The sequence below is a fragment of the Condylura cristata genome, unplaced genomic scaffold, assembly GCF_000260355.1.
Source record: "Condylura cristata isolate star-nosed mole 26May11 unplaced genomic scaffold, ConCri1.0 scaffold00005, whole genome shotgun sequence".
Lineage (NCBI taxonomy): Eukaryota > Metazoa > Chordata > Mammalia > Eulipotyphla > Talpidae > Condylura > Condylura cristata.
The window spans coordinates 42,743,584-42,765,493 of record NW_004567106.1 but is presented as its reverse complement, the minus strand read 5'-3'; the positions used below and the strand labels follow the sequence as shown (position 1 = coordinate 42,765,493).

The 21,910-nt window shown below is 36.2% G+C and overlaps 1 protein-coding gene across 1 annotated transcript in view; it reads left to right on the top strand.

The window, feature by feature from the left end:
• RELN (reelin) overlaps positions 1-21,910 on the top strand; it is a 399,660-nt gene that overhangs the window by 329,645 nt on the left and 48,105 nt on the right. Inside the window, exons 40-46 of the mRNA XM_004677158.2 lie at positions 33-135; positions 1,547-1,776; positions 8,153-8,373; positions 10,009-10,156; positions 13,345-13,603; positions 14,480-14,729; positions 17,562-17,730. Coding sequence (XP_004677215.1) covers positions 33-135; positions 1,547-1,776; positions 8,153-8,373; positions 10,009-10,156; positions 13,345-13,603; positions 14,480-14,729; positions 17,562-17,730 — 1,380 coding nt within the window. The remainder of the gene's footprint in view (positions 1-32; positions 136-1,546; positions 1,777-8,152; positions 8,374-10,008; positions 10,157-13,344; positions 13,604-14,479; positions 14,730-17,561; positions 17,731-21,910) is intronic.

The following is a 21,910-nucleotide window of genomic DNA, read 5'->3' as shown; positions in this document are numbered from 1 at the left end:
AATGGATTCCTTGTTGCTTTCTTGTATAACAGCGAGGAAGATTCAGCTATGGTGTTTGTTTCCAATGAAGTTGGTGAGCATTCTATTACCACTCGTGACTTGAATGTGAATGAGAACACCATCATTCAGTTTGAGGTACTTGACTTTGTTCTACAGAAATGCTTTAAATGTTATTTAACGAAACGTAGGAAAGCGAAGGAAAATCTCAGATTATTTCATGCATTGTAACATTCCATTTTGTACAAGGACAAAGAGGTTCAACATCATAATTCATTTTTAGTAACAAAATCAATTGTCCTGTTTAGGTATTTCTGAATTTTTATCCTTTATATATGGTATAATGTCCCCATCAACTACAGTGGGAAGTTGTTGGAAGTAAATTATTTTAAACATTATGAAAATAGAAAAGACCAAATTATTCTAGTAGTTTTCACAGTTTTTACGTATTACTTAGAACTCAGATCAATGTAATTATTGTCTTTTCCATGCTAGCATGTTTATAGTATTTACCATGGTGTCATGAATTTTACAAATAAGATAATACTGCACTGTTTTTATCATTTCAAATATATTTGCTCTGTATATTTCATTAATATTTATGAACTCCTTATATTTTCAAGAAACAAATTAATAATGTATCAGAGACCTTCATGTATTTCCAAAACTCAGCTTAAAATTAGAAGAACCAAAGGTGCATTATGCCTGTGTTCAGTAGTACTAACTTTCAAAGATAATGCTTCACAGTTGAGGTCCATTTCAAACATAGGACACACTTACTTAAAACAGTACCTAATGCATGAACACAATTTTGAATATTTGTTTTAAAGTTAATCTCTGCACATATAATGTGATTTATATAGATAGATAGATATAGATATATCCATATCCAGTTACTGTAACTCCAAGAAAATGTTAATCCCCATTGAAAGCAAGAAGAGGGGGTGAAATCATAGAAGGAATCACATGTACTTATTTAATTGGGCTTTAGTTTAATTCACTTGAAAGCATGGTAAAAGTAATAGAGTGGTTTAAAAGGATTTTCTGAGAATGCACTCCCTATACTAGTGAAATAGTGACAATGATCATATGTTGTTTTTCTATTGGATACATATTGAAAATAGCATGCAAAACTTTTGTGATTATCTAGAAAGTAGAAGTTCATTCTGTCACCAGAATGAAAAACAGTTAATGGTTAGAATTAGGAAAACAGTCTTTTCATTGCAATTTGCTTGGCTGGGCTATGAAAGTGGGGCAAAGGTAAAATTTGGAATTCTGGGCTAGACTCTTCTCTATGCACTTCCCAGGTTTTTCATAATGTGAGGGAAAATCAATATTTCATGAGGTCCTTTGAGGATCCTTATGAGAAAATTATTATTTAAAGGTAATATATGCTGCTACTCAGTTAGGCAAAACAGAATTTTATAGTGTTAAATATTTCAACAAGACAGTTCTCAGGAAAATGGACTCTCGAGAAAATAATGAAGTGGTGAATCCTTTTAAAGCTTGTTGCTCTGAAATCATTTGTATCATTTTTTTCTCCCCCAAGATCAATGTTGGCTGCTCAACTGATAGCTCATCTGCTGATCCGGTAAGACTGGAATTTTCAAGGGACTTTGGGGCAACCTGGCACCTGCTGCTTCCCCTCTGCTATCACAGCAGCAGCCACGTAAGCTCCTTGTGCTCCACTGAGCACCACCCCAGCAGCACCTACTACGCGGGGACCACCCAGGGCTGGAGAAGGGAGGTAGTGCACTTCGGAAAGCTGCACCTTTGCGGGTAAGGGCTCGATTCTTCTAGCAGCGTTTGTGGAAATTTCCTCCCTGGGTTCATCATTAACTTGCCACTTTATCCGAAGGAACGCTCCACTGTACATTTCTTCCTCAGCTCAATGGATATTTAAAACATAGGCCACCACCTATGGACAACAGAATGGTGATTTTGCAAAAAAGATTTTTCAGTACTGCTTTATCAGAAACCTTTTCTTTCTTTTCTTTTACAATGTGTGTCATCATAGAAGTGTAGGATCCCCGCCCTTTTGGGCTATTTGTTCCTATCCCCAAAGAACCCGCAGTCCACCACCATAGACCCTGTGCTCCCTCAATTCTTTTTCCTCATCCTTATCCTTCTCCCTTCCCCTTCCCTGCTGCTTCATTTCACAATAAATCTACCATATGATCCAGCAATTCCACTTCTAGGTATATTTCCAAAGGATACAAAATCATTAATTGGCAGGGATAGATGTATTCCGCTGTTCATTGCAGCACTATTTAAATAGTCTAGTTGTAAACAACCTATGTGCTCTAACCTAGCTTGGAAACAACCTAAGTGCTCAAGGACAGATGAGTGGATTAAGAAGATTTGATATATACACAATGGAATGTTACCCAGCTATAAAAATAAGAAAAGATAAACTCTTCTCACTTGTGAGGACTTGGAGAGAACTGAAGGGGATTATGCTAACTGAAATGTGAGAGGGGAAGACAATACCATATGGTTTCATTCATATGTGGAATATTAACAAAACAAAGGGGCTGACAAAACCAAAACAAAACAGACTGTAAAATTGAGGCTACCAGATGGGAGGAGGGAAAGGATGGAGAAGATAGTGTATGGATAAATGGGTGGTGGAAATTTTACAGGGACTATACCCAAGGGGAAAAAACATACATTGTACAAAAAGGAAGAATGGGGCCTCCCTGGGAGTGCAGGGGATAAGTCTCAGTACTCTAAAGCTGTCAGCAACTACTGTAGCCAAAGTTTTATCTCCAGCCAGGGAGGTGACCCACATGGCACAGCAGACCTCTCCTGTCTTGCCCACTGGTCCCCTTAGCAGTGTATTTCATCTGTCTGCCTGTTCTGCTCCCCACTCTGTCTCTGGTGAATTCCTTTCACTCCCTTACCCCACACCACTAGTCTATACCCCAGCTCTTGTGTGCATAAACAAATAAAATTTTAAAATCTTTAAACAAAGGATGATGTAAAATATACATACATAAAATAGAAAAAAGAAAACAGATATTTGAACTGACACACTGCTAAGTCATAATTTGAAGACAGATTTACAAAAGTACACCATGGAGTACACCCTGCGATGCATAACTGAATCTATTAGATCAGCTAGAAAGCAATAGAAATTTGATACTCCCCTAGTGTTATAACCCTCCCCAACTCCTGCACCTCCTTCATAATGTAAATGTGGTTAGAAATTGGTGACATTCAGACATCTCCCTATGTATCTTGTACAGAGGAGGGCATGTATGGATAGAAGCTGAGAGAATATTCCATATGTATCATAAAAACAAATTGTTAGCTCTCAAACCCCAGGCATTTCTACTTTTTAACCTATCTCAGCATTCTTGTTATATATATTTAACTCCTCTGTTGGAAAGTTATTTGGAGATAAAGAACTTCAACTCTAATAGAAATAAAACAAAAACTATAGTTCAAAAAATAAAACTAATAATGTAAGTGAACAAAGAGGAAGTCAACAAAGCAGGCTGCCTCAGAACTTGTCTTATATCTCAGAATAAAGAACCTATTCTTTCAGGGTATGTGAAAAAAAAAAAGAAGTATTAATATCATACTTTAAAAATGGAAATGAATTGGTATTCCTGATGTGAAAGTCAGCATAATTAGAATTCTTGGGTCTTGAAGCAAAACTAACACCTAGTGCTTTTCCAAAAGGGTAAAATAAAATCTTCAAGTCTGCATTTTCTTTGAATGTAAATCCATTCACTCCTCATAGCATCATCAGCATACTTTTTATAATTTAATTGTTAAGTACTTCACTATTTTGTTGTCAGGAATGACATTAATAATTCTTGCTCTTATATCAGGATATGATACTCTAAAGTAAAGTCTAACTATTTAAATAAATAAACATCACTTAGAAAATGTTCTGAAGATTCTTTAGAAGTGATATTCAAGGAGGAGGAGGCAAGGAGACTATCCAGGCCCCACAGGGAATTCAGCCAGAAAACTACTTTGAGGAGTTAATAGATGAACTTGTCTATAGAAGAATCAGGTAATATAGGAAATAGCTCAGGAAAAACTTCTTATCCAGAATCAGTTGTATTATTTAAGATCCTGTGTTGCAATAAATATAAAGAAGTTTGAAAAAAAAAAAAAGTGGAAGCGTTTATTGAAAACATACAGGGAAGCTACATGGACTGTACTCTGAAAGTGTGAGGACTTCAACAGCAGTGGTTTGTGCCCTTCATTTTGATGGTGCTGACATCACATCAATTAGGAAATCACAACTAATAGTCCACTTTCTAGAAAAGAAAATCTGAACCAATCAGTGTGTGGCCAGAAAATGAAGTGTTGCAATGAAAGCAGGACTGCCAAAAAAACATGCTTACAAGCCTTGTGGGCAGAGAAAAGGCTGGAGAAGCGACCCTTAAATAGCTGTGACCAAGACCATGACTGTCATGGTAATGCTGAAAGGCCTTTTCTTTAATGGATCCCGATTGCCCTGCTGAGAATAGAAAACAATCCTCAAAACAGGGTATAGGTCTTGATCTTAGGTTGTTTTCACAACTGAGTTTAGCTTGAGCAAGCTTCCTCCAGAAAAAAAATCCTGTTTAAAGGAATATAAAATACGGTCATAAAGATCTACCAGAGACCCTGAGTGTTGATTCCCACTCCAGGACAATCCTCCAGTGTCAAAGAACCTGCCTCACATTTAGTATATTGAATCTCTTAGGTGCAGAAATGACCTTTTTTGGCTCAATAGTCAGTCAATTCACATTTGAGACACAGTATAAGCACCAGGTTGTGCTTATACATCAGGTATGTATAATTTGGATATTTCAATAAGAGAATAGTTTCATTCATAGGCATAATGCATATACCTAATTCCTAATTAGGTATCAATTTACCATATATTTCATCCAAGTATAAATGTACAGAATTTGAAGGATTGCATCAGTGCAAACAATGATGTACAGATATAGAATTTCAACAATCATGTTATTTGTGTTCTGTGTCATTTTTTATCTCTATGAAAGGAAAGTAAATCTGTTTAAAACATCAGGCTTACTCTTAGAATGGTATAAACCTACCTTTCAAATGGCCTTTGACCATTTCTACAAAGAGAAAAACTTGCCTAAAAAGTGCTGTCCATTCCTTATTTTAGGCTTTAGGAGAATTAGCACTCTTCTTAAAACCCAGCAGTGTGTGAATGCAAAAGTTAAATTTTTCCAATTCAGTGAACCATGACTTGGCTTGTGCTCAACATGGTATGTAATTATGGCATACGTACTAGATACTAAAAATATATACTTATAATCCCTATTTAAATTACCCTTTTCTGTGGAGTTACTGAACACTGTATATATACCCAAAAAAAAAGTATATATACCCAAAAAAAGTATATTGAATCTCTTAGGTGCAGAAATGACCTTTTTTGGCTCCATAGTCAGTCAATTCACATTTGAGACATAGTATTGAGCTTTCATCTGATTTTATTCTTGTCACCGTTGTGTCCTTTTCATCTAGAGTCTCTTTACCTCTAAACTTCCTAATTGTTTTTGCTTTATGCAGTTTTATAATGAGTCAACCAAAACCCCTATTTAATGAAAGCACTGTTGTGTGCTTGAAATTTTAAGTTTATGTTTGAAAAAACAGATCCTTTTGAATACTTCTGGTTTGGGAGAGCAAAGTCTGACCATGGAGGGTGGTGGTAAGAAATTCTCAAAATAAGATTTCAGCTGAAGAGAACTGCAGTGAAACTAGACCCTTCAGCCCATTTATCATAGTGCTTGCATTTTCAGTGTCAAAGCAGGTGAACGGTAATAAATATCCAACCAAGGTAGTTCATTTGTATTCAGAAGATGTGAATAAATAAGAAGTTCAAAAAAAATCCATGTAGGTTTTTGTTCAAAGGATAGCTCCAGCCATTTCCCACAGCTCAGCAGTCTGAAAGTTCAAAGGTAGGAAGTGCTACTTGCCAAAACTAAGCTCTGACAAGTACTTGAAAATAAAATTTAGTTATGAACTGACATTTGGGGGACAAGTTAGGGTTAAACTTATATGTGGAAATTTGATTTCTCCAGGTTTACTATCTACTAAACTTTAAAAGACTAATAGATGCTTCTGATCTCTACTTCTTATTTCTGTTTTTCAAGTAAAAAAAGTCCAAGTTTGTTTCTGTGAAAATTGAAAATTGGGTGGATTCAAGAAGTGGTGCAGAGGCATAACTATGCCCTCTAAAATCATTCCATCATTGTTAACAACTTTGTCATTAACAAAATATACCATTTCTGAATTACCACCTAAAAATATAGATTATTTCCAAGGAACTAACTTATCAGCAATATGATGGGACAATTCACTTACAAATAAAAAAGAAAAGTATCTTTGATTTAAAAAGAAGAGACACCTAACCAAAAAGATAGTTGAATTTGTCATTTTTCTCATTATAATAATCTTTTAGGGCTTCCTGTTGCCAAAAGAGTAAAATTCAAAATATCTTAATTGCCTCTTAAGACCTTTCACAACAAATTACAAACAACTTTTGTTGAGCACCTACTGTGTGTGAAACTGTCCTGAATGTCATGAACAGGTACAAAGAGTAAGACATGGTATTGGCCCCTTAAGTGCATGGCCTAGGGGAAATAGGTACCCTATAAATAACTCTAGCTGTAATAACTACAGTAATGACAATATCATCAAAATTATAAAAAAGAATGAAGAGAGAGAAATTAAAGGCTAGTTATTTACCATATGACCAAGCAATTTCACTACCATTCTACTCTCAAAGAATTGAAAACAGTTATATAAATACTTGTACATGAATGTGTATATTTCCACTAGCCAAATGATGGGGAAAAGCAAATGGCCATTAACAAATAAATATCCAGTAAGTAAGAAATGGATAAAATTGATATCCCCATACAATGGAATATTATTCAGACATAAACAAATATGGAAATTGTGATACTTGTACACTTGAATGAACCTTGAAAACATTATGTTTAATGAATAAAGCCTGGTACTAAAGGTATATATATATAGCAGGGTTCCATTCATACGAAATATCCAGGATAGTTAAACTCATACAGGAAAGAAAGCAGATCAATGACTTTCAGGATCTAGGGGGTAGAAGTGCAATGGAAGTGATTGCTTAACTGGTATAGGGGCCCTCCCTGGTGGCGCAACGGGTTAAAGCGCTGCACTAAGAAGCTTAAGCCACTTCCTCATGAGTTCAATCCCCGCCTGCCCCAGAGGAGATCCACATGGTGAGGCAGACCTCTTCTGGCCCGCCGGCTGCTCTCCTCAGCAGTATACTTTGTCAATCTACCTGTTCTGCTCCCCAATCTGTCCCTGGTGAATCCTCTAACCCTTTGCATCTCTGGCCTGTACCCCAGTTCTGTATGAATAAATAAAATCTGTAAAAAAAAAAAAAAAAGAGTCATTAACTGGTATAGGTTTCCTTATTCAATAGGGATGACAGTGGACTGACCCTGTGAATATTGCTAATTGTCACTGAACTGTACATTTGAAATGGGTAGTGGTTAATATGCAATGTGAATTTGATTTCTTCTTAAAAAATTAAAGGTTAGTCATATGGAAGAGGGATAGAAAAGAAAGAAAGTTCACAAAAAAAGCCAGTGTTCAAAAAGGTGAGGAACTGAGAGAACTTTAGCATAGTGGAAGAATTGGAAGGACAGGAAGTGGGAAACTTACTGGGCAAAATACTGGAATAAAATTTGGGGATAAAATTTGTGTTCTTGAGGGCCTTCCCTGGTGGCATAATGTGTTAAAGCACAGCACTAAGAAGTTAAAGTCACTTCAACATGAGTTTGATCCCTGCCCCAGAGGTGACCAACATGGTGCAGCAGACCTCTCCTGACCTGCCCACTACTCCCCTCATCACTGTACTTCATCAATCTGCCTGTCCTGCTCTCCTCTCTGTCTCTGGTGAATCCTCTCACCGCCCCTGCACCTCTGGCCTTTACTGCAATTCTGTATGCATAAATAAATAAATCTTTAAAAAATAATGAAATAAATTTGTGTTCTTGAAAAAGCGAATCATTTTCAATTTTGTAAGCCTGGTGCAGAAGTACTGCTCATTGATCAGATGTGCTTACTTGAAAAGTATATTATTTTGTTGATTTTTGTGTTTTCAAGTCTTGTACCTCTTTTCCAGCTCTGTGCGTTTCAGATGGTACCAAGGATTTTACCCTGCTGGTTCTCAACCAGTGACATGGGCCATTGATAATGTGTACATTGGTCCCCAATGTGAAGAGATGTGTAATGGACATGGGAGTTGTATCAATGGATCCAAGTGTATATGTGATCCTGGCTACTCAGGTCCAACCTGTAAAATAAGCACCAAAAATCCTGATTTTCTCAAGGATGATTTTGAAGGTAGCTCTCTCATAAATTCTATGAAGCTTTGTTTAAAAAAAAAAACTTACATATGAAACACAATTTGCAATACAGAGGAAATCATTAAGTTCCATTCTAATATTTCATTATCATTACCATAGTTACCACCCAAATCTTCATTTAGTTACAAAGTTTATATTATTTCATTTTTTAAATAATAGTGAAAAGTAAATGAGATCATAATTGAGAAAAACTAATGCTATTTTCACCACTTTTCTCTGTTTTATGTAAATTGTGAAAAATGATAGTTCCCAAAAATTTTCTGAGTCTTCTTAAGTAGAGGGAACAAGTTTCCAGAAATATAAATTCCTGTCATTGTTTCAGTAAGCAGCCTTTCAACACATTCTATACTTATGCTTTATATAACATATCTAACAAATTATGTGAGACAATAACATTACAACATAGAAAATGGAATTGCTATAACAATAAAAATTTTCACAATAAGTTTTATATCTATCTGATTTGTACTCTGATAAAGTTATGGAAGAGTATTTCTTAGTAGAAGTCTTGAACTAGCTGTTAAAATATTTTTTTTCTTTTTCTTAAGTTATCTACAAAATTGTTATATTTATGGCTTTGGGTACATTCTAAAATTAGATTTAAGTATATCAATAAAATGAGATGTTATTCATAGAAAAATGAAGTACTGATACATGCTACAACATAGATGAATCTTGACAATATATGCTAAGTAAAAGAAGCCATACAAGAAAATATCACATAGCATATGATTCCATTTCTATGGAACTTTCAAAACAGGCAAATCCATAGAGACAGAAAGCAGCTAAGTGGTTACCAGGGGCTGAGTAAGATAGAAAGAGGAAGTGGGCACTTGATGGGGGTTTTCTTTAATAGAAATAAAAAAAATTCTGGAATGAAATAGGGTAATGGTTAAATAATAGTGTGAATATACTAAGTGGTATTGAATTTATTTAAAAACTTTTGGTATATGTATTTGATCATAAATAAAAAATCAGTTAGATCTAAGATGAGTATGTGAAATAATTTTTAAGGGTTGGTTTTAAAAGATGTAATTTAATAGAAAATATTAAATCACACAAGAATTTTTTCCATTAAACTATTTTTTTAATATTAGTAATAGCAGCCTGATATTGTCCTCATAGGAGTATGGTAAAGAAGCTAGTGTCTTTTTTGCACAATGTAGAGGAGCAGACAGGGGACCTATCTGGCTGAACACTGATATTAAGAGAAAGGTCAGGGAATAAAAAAAGAGAGAAAGGTCCCTGGCCCTCCCTGGTGGTGCAACAGGTTAGGACACAGCACTTCAAGCTGACCACAAATGCTTCAGTGCAAGTTCAATCCCTAGCCCCAGAGGTAACCCCAGTTCTGTATGCATAAATAAATAAATCTTTAAAAACAAAGAGAGACAGGCCCCCTTCTTCTGTCATGTGGACACTTCAGTTATGCAGCCATGACTAAATGGTTCAAAAAAAATGAAAATGTCAAAATTATGACTTAATCTTATCTCAAAATTATGACTTCAATATTTATGACTTCACATTTTAAAACTAAATAATAAGTTTACCATATTCCTTTTAAAAATATTATTGTATGTTGTCTTAGTTAAAATATATTTTCCACTTTTTTCAGGTCAGCTAGAATCTGATAGATTCTTGTTAATGAGTGGTGGAAAGCCATCTCGGAAATGTGGAATCCTTTCCAGTGGAAACAACCTCTTTTTCAATGAAGATGGCTTACGCATGTTGATGACACGAGATCTGGATTTATCACATGCTAGGTAATCAACTTTTCTATTTATTTTTTAAATGAAATAACAATGATTTATAAAATATTTTTTTCAACATTAATAATCATCACTTATACATAATACATTATATTATCTACCAAAAGTCTTGTTTCCATCCTTCAACAAACAATTGACCATTTTTACCCAATTTACCCCCTGCCTTACCCCCTGTCCTTTGGGTACCCACTGTTTTGATCTTGTAGTCTAAAAGTTCACTTTGCTTCTTTATCTACAAAATATGAGTGAAATCACATACTGTTTGTCTTTTTCCTTCTGATTTATTTCATTTAGCCTGATAGCCCTTCGTCCTCCTACATTGTTGCAAATGGCAGGACTCCATATTTTTTAGGGTTGAGTAGTATTCCATTGTGTATGTATAGTACATCTTTTCAACTCATTCAGTAACAGCACTTAGGATATTTACAACGCTTGACAACTATGAATAATTCTGTGGTGAACATGAGATACATATATCTCTTCAAATTAGTGCTTTTATATTCTGCAGATAAATACCCAGAAGTGGGAGAACTGAATCATGTATTACTTCTGTTTAATTTTTTTGAGGAAACTTCACACTGTTTTCCATAATGACCACAGCAATTTAGGTAATCGTTTTTAAATGCTGTTGAAAAACCACATTGTAATGTACAATAGCAGAACATAATTAAATCAGAAAGAAGCCGAGAAATCTCAAGGACAAGGGCTTCCACTGGAAATGCTGAGCTTCCCCCTTGTCAAAGAGATTCCATTAAGACACAATTTACATAATTTCCATTCTAAAACTGAGATAAATTTGTGCTGTAACTAGATCAGAAATGAACCACAGCTGAACAGTCAAAAGTTAATATCTGGTATTTTACAACATGGTGACTAGGAAATGACAGTAATTTACTTTAACTTCAGGAAAATAATGTGTGTCTTTTCTGTTCACCTTCTATAGAACTCCTTTCATTAGCTTGAACTATGAGAAAATTTTTTTTGCATTTATTTATACCATGCTTAGCAGAAAGCTCAGAAATTCAATACATCCTAAAATTATTCACAATTAATTTTGTCTCCATAAGCAACTTAAGAACATTTGAAGTATAGTCTTACTCTCTAGAAGCATTTCTTCCCAATGATTCACTAATATATTCTAAGCAGTTGTTTTCTACACTGAGCACAGTCACTCAGAAACAAACATTTTAAATTGGCCCAGAGAATTATGTCCTGTCAAGATGTGTATCCTTTGATCACTTGATGAGCCAAAAACTTAACCAGGAAAATAAAAAAGGCAACTAAACATATGTAAAAAGAAGCCCTGACCTATTTTTGCCAGTTGACAAAGAAATCGTGGGGGCTATTTTGTTGTTGGTTTGTTTTTTATTAAACATTTCAAAGTATCTCAAAATAAATCTTAACATATTTATCCCTTTTTGTCTTCTAAATCTGTCATTTATTGAATTACAACTTTGGTCATGCTTCACTGAGAAAGTATTATCTTTGAGATAATAATTTTAGAGTTATATAAGGCAAGATTTTATTTCTCTCCATTCTGTTTTAATGTATCTTGGTTTAATTTGATGTTCATTTCAGATATTTATTGGCAGCTAAGTACTCTAACTTGGAAATTATTCCCCAAATAATTCTACAACTGTTTATGTAAAATTGATATAAGCATTTTTCCAATATAAGTAGTCAATATGCTAACAAAAAAATTCTGTCAATGATTATTGTTTTTATAATATAAACATCACTAAGCCCTAACCTTGTATTTTTTTTTTCATTAGTCCATTGTTAAAAGCTCCATTATTTATCTCATCTTTGTAACATGCTGTGTAGGATTTGCATATATTGACCTCAAAATGCTCCATGTAAAATCCCAGTTTTCTCCAGGTTATGAGATAAGCAAATGCCCATGCCATGGAGATGTGGGGGAGGGGCTACTCATGAAGAATGCATGATTTTATATATGGTACTGTTAACATATTATAGGCACCAATATATTTCATTGGTTAACATGCATACATTATTGGTTATGTGTGTAGGTTACACAAGAAATTTATTCTGCAATACCAGTTAGGCACAGAGGCCAGACCAGGCACCAGCAGCATGCCTGCCAAAGATAACATGTGAGCTAGTTTTCATTGGCACCCCCAGCTGGCTGTTGCCACTCTGTCCCCCTCCCTGCCAACTGGGAAGGCTGCCACTGGCTGGCAGCCACTGTTCCTGATGGCCAGTATCATACATCCAGAACCAGTCAGAGGCTGGCACAGCCCACTACCACTGCCACCCACATTCATGCTCTTCTGCCCCTGGCACAAAAACCAGAAGAGGCACAGGCTTGACCCACCTCTTCCAAAAGATGCTTGGTCTTTCACAACGATGTGCTACAACTGGTGAATTTAAATGTATCTCCCAAAACCAATCATATGAAATTAAAAAAAAAAAAAAGCTACTAGGAAAAACTGAGAAGGGATGATTTTTGCCAATAAGTAGCATAAGTTATATTCTTCCAGTTTCATGTACTAAAGACAAGAGTCCAAATTTTTCTCCCGAGGTAAGGATACACATCCCCCAACTTAGACTATTTTTGGATCCCTGCCATCTAATAGGATACCAAAGGGAGCAGGAAAAGCTCACTGCCCTCAGACTACCCTGTGTGGAGGGGGAGGAAATATAAATATGAGTACAGAATTGCCTTCTTTCAGATGTCACATTTATTACCTTTTTTTCACATTAAAAAAATTAGTCTTCCCTCCCTGGTGGTGCAACAGGTTAAAGCACAGCATTGCAAGCCAGCCACAGCCCCTTCCGTGTGAGTTCAAGCCCCAACCCCAGAGGTGACCCACGTGGCTCACAGACCTCTCCTGACCCGCCTGCTGCTCCCCTCAGCAGTTACTTTATTGGTCTGCCTGTTCTGCTCCCCACTCTGTCTCGGGTGAATCCTCTCAGTGAGCCTGCCCCCCCAGTTCTGTATGCATAAATAAATAAATAAACCTTTTTTAAAAAGTTACTTTTAAAAAATTACTATTTTTAGAAAAATGACAGCTTTGAAATGATTGCTTTGGACAGTTGTTAAATCATCATATTCATTAAAGCCATGCCTTCCCCACGTGACCCCATGTGCTTATTGTTGTGAATGGTATGAATTACTCTCAGATGAGGTAAAAGTCTACAGTAAATTTTATTCATGTCAGATTTGTGCAGTTTTTCATGAGACTGGGATGTGGTAAAGGTGTTCCTGACCCCAGGAGCCAACCTGTGCTTCTACAATTTTCTCTCAATGGTGGCCTCTCATGGAGTCTCCTTCAAGAGTTCCTTTTCAGCAACTCCAGCAACGTGGGCAGGTACATGGCCCTGGAGATACCCTTGAAAGCCCGATCTGCTTCTACGCGCCTCCGCTGGTGGCAGCCATCGGAAAATGGGCACTTCTACAGTCCCTGGGTTATTGACCAGGTCAGTCTCTTAAGGATGAACTATTACTTTTTGTCTATGAAGCTGAATGTAGCCTCAGATAGTATTGAGGGCATCCGACTCATTCCTAGAGGAAGCCCTGAACTAGTTAGTATGACTTGCCCCAGGGCACACAGCTAGATTAGGTATGGCTTTTAATGTCCTTTCATTCTCTAGGCCTTCAATTGCCTGAGTCTATAAAAATAAAAAGCAGAACAGAAGGCCCAGGTCCTGCTCATAGAGGATTCTGCCATATGGATAGAGAGACTTTATCAAGCGTGATAGGAGGTTATAATTCTCTGAAAAGGAAAATGTGCAAATTAGCATTGGTGCTGCATGCAGTAGTTCCCAAATCCTCTTTCCTACCCTTTGAAGAAAAAAATAAATAAATCTCCCTAACATCTTTATGGACAGTTCTAAAGGATCTTCATACATAATGAAGTGCATATCAAATAGAACTCAAAGAACCTGTTAACAAACGGCAGAATCCATGCAAAGAATTGGAACTGAAATGCCTTAGGGTACAACTGTCCTTAAATAGAAATTTTACATGGAAAATAGTCACAAGTAAGCCAAATTTTGCCTTCCCAGCTTGGGTACAAGCAGTTTCCAAAGGCACAATTTGGGCCATGAACGCTGTGAATGGTTTTGTCAATCCTTTGATTTGTTTTCTGTAACTTCTTGCCAGATGGGCAAGCAGACCACATAAACAAGAGCATGCTGAAAGGCCCCCTGACATTATGCTTATTGCATGCCAGTTCTGAGCAGTCTGATAAGTAAAAACAAATAAATGAAAAAAAAAATTGGATCTTCCCATATCTTAAACCAAACTGAAATTTTGGGTTTGTTTTTTTTTTTTTTTTCTGAAATACATTTCAGATCCTTATTGGTGGAAATATTTCTGGTAATACAGTCTTGGAGGATGATTTCACAACTCTGGATAGTAGGAAATGGCTGCTACACCCTGGGGGCACCAAGATGCCTGTGTGTGGTTCCACTGGTGATGCCCTAGTCTTTATCGAAAAGGCCAGCACTCGCTATGTGGTCACCACAGATATTGCTGTGAATGAGGATTCGTTCCTCCAGATAGATTTTGCAGCCTCCTGCTCAGTCACAGACTCTTGTTATGGTAAGTACTCCATTTCCAGATAGAGGGGTAAGTTGTAAATGGCATCTGTGGGTACCCCTACCAAAGTACTGTGATGTCCTTCTGGTAGGTAAAACCGAGTGTACTTTGGATCCAGCCATACCTGCATTCATGAAAATGTATTTAAACCTCACACAAACACACACACAACATCTTAGGAGAAATAAAAACTGATACCCTGCATACTTGGATCCTTCACCAGAACTTGTAAATTTGTCAGGATTCTGTGGATCTCCTGGTTTTTCCTCACCCCACATCACTATTCTTCTGAAAGATGAAGCCTAGAATATTCACAAGAACCTTGTTCTGTTTTAGGTGCTGCAATCCAAAGAATTTGGTTACTTCCAGAATCCTGCAAAATCCAGATTTTGCATATTTCCACTAGTTTTAACTTACAGACATATCAGGAGGAGTCAAAGGTTCTATGTGAGGTTAATCAATTAATCAACACTAAGCTTGATACAATTTAAGGTGCACATGCTGTCTTCAGTAAGTACAGACTAGTTGAGGAGTGTTTGCAAATAGTCCAATAAATGACTCAATCAAGTATCTATGAAGTGGTGCTGATGCACAATACAATAAGAGCTCAAAGGACAGAGAGATGGAGAGCTCAACGGACGAAAATCCACAGAATTTGGAAAATTTCACAAAAAATTAAGTCTGAAGTGGACATTAATGGTTAGATGAGTTGAAGAGTGAAAGGACAGAAGTGATACCGCAAACAGGACTTGCAGCATAGAAACAGAGGTGGGAAACCTCCTGGTCCTTGGGGGCAGACCAGTCTGAACAGGCCATATTTTCCTGGAGGAGAGCAGAGTATTCATTTTTGAAAGTAGAAAGGAACTTTACATTTCTGAGTGCCTATTCCTTACCAGAACAGGAAATCAATAAGAACAAGGTAGGCAGCTTGTGATGCGGCCAGCCTCCAGCAACATGAGCTGATGCTCTGCCAGCATAATGTAGCCATGTGTACCCTCTACCGCACGTTGGCACATTCTCTTGAGAAAGGTTGAACTGAATGATAACATGAAAGGAAAGCAAAGTTCGCAACAAATTATGAAGCATCTTCAAAGGCCAGCACAGGAGTTTGTGCTTGACATAATGATGAATGAGAGGGGATAGTGCAGAAGAGAGGGCCGGTGTGTGTATGGAAGTTAGGTCTAGAGCTGATGAAGGTGGATAGGGAAGAACCCCAGTTAGGATTCTTGATGGTAACATCTGTAGAAGGTGATGAAAACCCACAAGTGGCATAAAGAGAAAGGGAGTGGATAAAACCAATATGAGACAATGAGGGGGAAAAAAGAAGGATCTGAGCTCAAAACTGTCAAACCTGAGGTCACAGGCTGTAAATAGAGGGTGAAAGAAAGAGGAATAAAATTTCTAAAATCATTTTATAAATTTTAAAGTCAGAAAATGAATGTAAAAGAATTACACGTGATAGCAGTTGGTGCTAGTTTAGGTGAAAGTCATTCCTGAAAGAGGTTTGCAATATGGAAAGGAGGGTATGTGTCTACACTTGCATCACAATATGCCAGGATCCAACATAGTGACAGACTGAACAAATATCTTCTTAATGAAAAGAATCCATTTGGGCACTCATAAGATTAGGAGATTTGGGAACAGAAGTAGTTGTTGAAACCTTACGAATATCATGTAGAATAGATGGCGAGAGAGGTGGGGAAAAGTCTGGAAGAAAGCCCATCTCCAGAATAGTTATCACAGAAGTCAGAGGAAAAGTAAGACAGGGGATTCAGAATAATATTCCTGCAAAGAAAAGAAAGCCTCACACATCAGAAAGCAATCAATAATGTCTAATACCGTAGGGAGGACAGTCCTCGAAGACCTAGGCAGACCTTGTATTTAACTAGAAAAGAGCACTGGGATCCTTTGAACAGTGAGTGCTTCCATGCTGACTGCATTTGAGAATCATCTGGGGAGTTTTAATGCCCCTGACACCTTGGCTGTACCTCACAAGAGTGAAATCATTATCTCTGGAGGTGGTACACTGGCACTAGTAGTTTCAAAAGGTACCCAGGTGATTTCCGTTTCCAGCCAAGATTGAGAATCATGGCTTTAGAGAAAGCCGTTTGAGTAGGGAAGTGGGGCCTGAAACACAAAAAAGAGAGATAAATATAAAGGTGTCTAAGTTGAATGTTTCAGAAATGAAAGGCCCACTTGGAACAAATTGCACAGCCTTCAGCTGTCTCCATAATACCTCTATAAGAAATTTTGCAGTTTCTACAAAGCTTCACCTATACCAGGGTCAAGACTGGAGTTAGTTGGTCAGGATCCCTACAGAATGGTCAAATTTTGATATTTCTGCTCAGGTTTTTTAATTACTTAAAAAGTAATTATTGAAACACATGATTATTATGTCCTGTTATCTGTACATTAAACATTAAATAAATTGATAGATTGCTATGATATTAAGATATGTAGAGGCTTATGTAATATATATTCAAAAATAGCTAGATTGCTACAATATACATAAATTGTAACTGTTTCATGACCTGATTTAATTGCTATGAGGCAATAGTTTTGTTATGATTGTTCGGAGCTTCTCAGTAAAAGGAGAGATTCAGGAAAATCCACTTTACATTTCAGTTGGTCACAACCCCATAAAAGAAAAAATATTTCAACACAGGAAGATGAAAACAATGACTATAATGTACAAAGAAAAAAAATCAAATAGGATATATTTCAAATTGGCAAGCATAAGTATGGGGGGCATCAAATTGACATTTGATTAAAATGAAAACAAAAGTAATTATGGTTCCTAGGTCTGCAGATCCAAAATTATGCTTCCTGTTTCAGCTATTGAGTTGGAGTACTCAGTTGATCTTGGATTGTCCTGGCACCCACTGGTAAGGGATTGTCTACCTACCAATGTAGAGTGCAGTCGTTATCACCTGCAGCGGATCCTAGTGTCAGATACTTTCAACAAGTGGACCAGAATCACTCTGCCTCTCCCTCCTTACACCAGGTATGGATGCCTCTACATGTTGTGAACCTAAATGTGAGGTAATTTGGCTTTCAGATTTCAGCCCAGCAAGTTTAAATGAGATACATGAAATTTTGTTACTTGTTAACAGTATTGCCATGCTTGAATTATTAAGGCCAGCTTAAGTAAAATAGAGAACAGTCCGTGTGATGACATAGTTCTGTGTTCTCCCAAAATCTAGACATTTACTGACTTTTAATTCTAATATTTTTAAGCATTACATTCTCAAGAAAACAGTGAGTAGATCAGTGAGCTTTCCTTAATGCAGGTATGCCAATGATATGTCTCAAGTTGAAAATTAGCCCATTGGTAGAGAGATGACTATAAATAGCAGTGAGTGGTGTCATATAACACCATTATATAGAGGTAGCAAACAAATGTGCTAAAATTAGTACCAGTTTTTGAAATTTTATTTTGAACCATATCTTGATAGCATTACCCTACTGAACACATTTTATGTGAAAAACAATTGTAAAAGCTCCATTCATAGTGTCTATAAGAAATGATGCTTGCTTAATAAAATCGTCTGGCAACAGTGGGAAAATAATTAAGTCTAACTTACCTATGTATTTGCACTCCTGTTTGAGTAAAGCAGAAAATATGGCTTGTCTTGTGGGGTGGTGTCCCATGCCTCAGTTTCTTCAACATCTAAGTAGATGCTAATCACAGGAAAGCTTTAAGATTTTACTAGAAATTTCTGTACTCTCCAGAAAAATGGTCACTAGTCACTACTGTTAAGAAAGAAGTAAGGCAACCAATGCAGAAATTATAATTTGGGCTCATTATTGTTCTCTTACCTCTCCACAAATGAAGAATATGTAAATCTTCCTAGCAAATGGCCATAAAATTCAGCCATTAATCTAGGGCATAACTTTCTTGGGATTATCATAAATGGGCAGCCTAAGGGTGCTCTACAATTGCTGGCTCAGAGATACAAGACTATATTAACTGTCAGCAGAGTTGCCAGGTTTAAATGAGATACGTGAGATTTTGTTGCTCGTTGAAGGTATTGCCACACATGAATTATTAAGGCAATTTTAATAAGTAAAATAGAAAAAAACTCCATTAAGGCAGCAGTCTTTTAAGTCATTATGAATTTCATGAAATATTACCCAGCTACTTGGTATCATTTCACAAATAAATGCCAGTCAGATTTATTTCAACTAATTATTATACCCTTGAGTATTTTACTCAAGAAAAGTAATTATTCCTCATCTTTTAATATATCTATTAATTGTCTCTTACACATTCTCACAAGAATTTTGACCCTTTCAAATGATACTTGAAAAATATGATAGGCAGCCATTTCTTGTTATCATATTGACAATATGTAGCTTGTTTATTACACTACCCTCAAAGCTCATGTTTAATGTGTTTTTAAAGGTGGAAGTCCCTTATAAATAGACATTTTGGGAAATTCAGAAAGAAATATGAAAGGATGGAGACCAAGTTAGGCCTACTAAATGCCAAAGATCATTTGAATATGTCTGACTCAGAGAACTTTGTTAATATGTCTATACTGTATCTACTCTTACATTCTGTTACTTTAAAAATATGATGTGTTCTTATTTTTGGTTGAATTTACAGCCTCAATATATTTTCCACCAGGTGAGAATTGAGTATTTCAGCATATAGCTCATCACTATAAACAAACGTGATAAATAATCAGTAATCATTAATAGTGATTATTCATTCACTTAGTGATTCATTAAATAAATTTTTTGAAAGCTTTACAATCTGTCAACTCTGTGTGCAGACTGAACTTATATCTACTTGAAGGAACATTTATTTCAGTGGGAGAGTTATTAATGAGAAATCACCAGTAGTCACAAAAGTAAATAAAAAATTCAGCTGTGATAAATAATGGAGGACAGTTGCATGATGCTAAGAAAATGTGCCTCATAGGGAGATTTGCCTTAGTCAAAATGCCAAGGAATGCTTGATAGTTGAGGTATAATTGAGGACAAATGAGGTAAGATATGAAGAATGGATAGGAGCTAACTAAATGAAGAGTAACAGTAATAGTGTTCTAGGCAAGGACAACAGTCTATAGCAGGAGGAATTTCCAGGGATATTTGAGATATTTTCAGGGATATTTTAAAGAATAGAGCTGTTGGGGACAAAGACAGACTGACCTAGAAGGAGGAAGTGAAGTATGATTTGTCAAACCATGAAGAGCATTGCAGGTTGTACCAGAAATGTTGCTATATAAAGGTTAAAAACTTCTGTCAGAATGTTTAGAAATAGGAAGATATGATCAGACTTATATTCAGAAAATCTTATTTTATCTAGAGAATAAATTGTGGAGAATAAGAGTAGATATAAGGTGATTGCTAACTTTATAATATATGCAAGTGGGTGGGAAGAGTGCACGGGACTGTGGTGATGGCACATGGGGATTACAACTGAGTTGGAAAAATGCACAAAATGAAGAATGATGTAAATATATATATATATGTATGTATGTAAATTTTAACTAAATTAAAAAATAATACATGTCAGTGGCTTGAACTAATAATGAGCCTAAACTATGGTGTAGCAGACATGAAAAAAAGTAGAGAAATTCAAGAGAAATGGAGGCAATAAAATGGACTGATCTTAATGATAAAATTAAGGAAGGTAAGGAAAAGTGCAATGTTGAAGATGGCTCCTGGTTTCTGAGTTACAAAACTCAGTGGGTGCTGGTGTTTTCATTAAAGAGAGAACACTAAGATTAAGCACAAGATACATCACACTCTATTCCAGACATTGCTGTGTTAAAACTTAAATAAATTGGGGTAGAGAGACTTGTAGTTTCTATTCCGTCCTTTATATACTGATTAAGTTAAATCATGTTGGAAAAAAGTTAATAAAAAGCACTGTGGTATAGTGGGGGACTTCAGATTTTCAGTGCTGTGTGCTTTAAAAAAAGGTCATTTCATGTCTCTTAAACTTCACTTACTCATCTGAAAAAAAAATACTTTCTACCATATAGAAACCAATAAATGCACATGGAGATATTTGGAACATTGTCAAGATTTGTAAAAATGTAAATGAGTTAGCCACATAGTCATACTTGTTAAACATACTTTATTTTGAGACTTCAGGTCAGTCAAATTAAGACATCTTCTTAAATCAAAGTTTGGTTTAATAAGAGCACAGTAACTTCAGTTTCTTCCCTGGAGGATATTACAATCAGATTGGGGGACACGAGACATATGTCAATGAACAACATATAATAATATATGCTGAGTTTGGTTTAGAGCTCCACTGAGGAGTGGGCTCCGAACACCCTCAGAGTTGAGAGATGGAGATAATGTAGCATGCCAGAGCTAGAGAGGGCTTCACGGGAGAGATGGCCTTGAAGGGTGACCAGGAACTAGGTGCATAAGGAGAAGATTCTAAATCAGGAAACAGAGCGAATGGGGCAAGGAAAAATGAACCCGGGAGAGCAGTAATTGCCGATTAAAGCAGGGCTCATATTTGGAAGTTGTGAAGATGTGAATTGATAAAGTTAGGTTAGCTTGCAGCAAAGTAGACAGATTCAACTTGCACCAAAAATGAAATGTAGGTTTTAAGCAGTAAATATTCTTTCCAGAAAATAAATGGGAAAATAGAGAGACTCAGATAAGAAAAAGAATAAAAAGCATTATGACAATAACTATACACGAAGGAACAAAGGCTGTGTCTATAGGTAACGTGGAGGGGAGGAGACACTATTACATAATATTTTGAAGAAAGAATTGATAAAATGCAATTGCTAAATTCTCCATTCACACATCAAGAGACAGCTCTAAAATTTAAAGCCTGGGAAAATAGTGAGTGGGGAGAGAGATGAAGTAGGTTCCAGAAGGGAAAATATGGCAAATGTAATCAAACAATGCTAACTTAAATAAGATGACTGGAAATACAAATGGAAAGATTCACTTGACAGAAACGTGAAGGGCAGAACTCAGAAGGAAAACAAGCTTTGGAGACATGAGTACAGAGATGGCAGACAATGTTATATGAAACACATCAGCTTTCCAGAGGAAAGCATTTTTAAAAGTACAAAATTCCTAAATATAATGGCAGAGTGGAAATGCCTATTAAAGCAACCAGAGAGATACAATCAAGGTGGCAGATGGCAGAAAAAGCTTCCAAATAACATGTATCCAAAAGTGAAGTAAGAACAGAATATCAA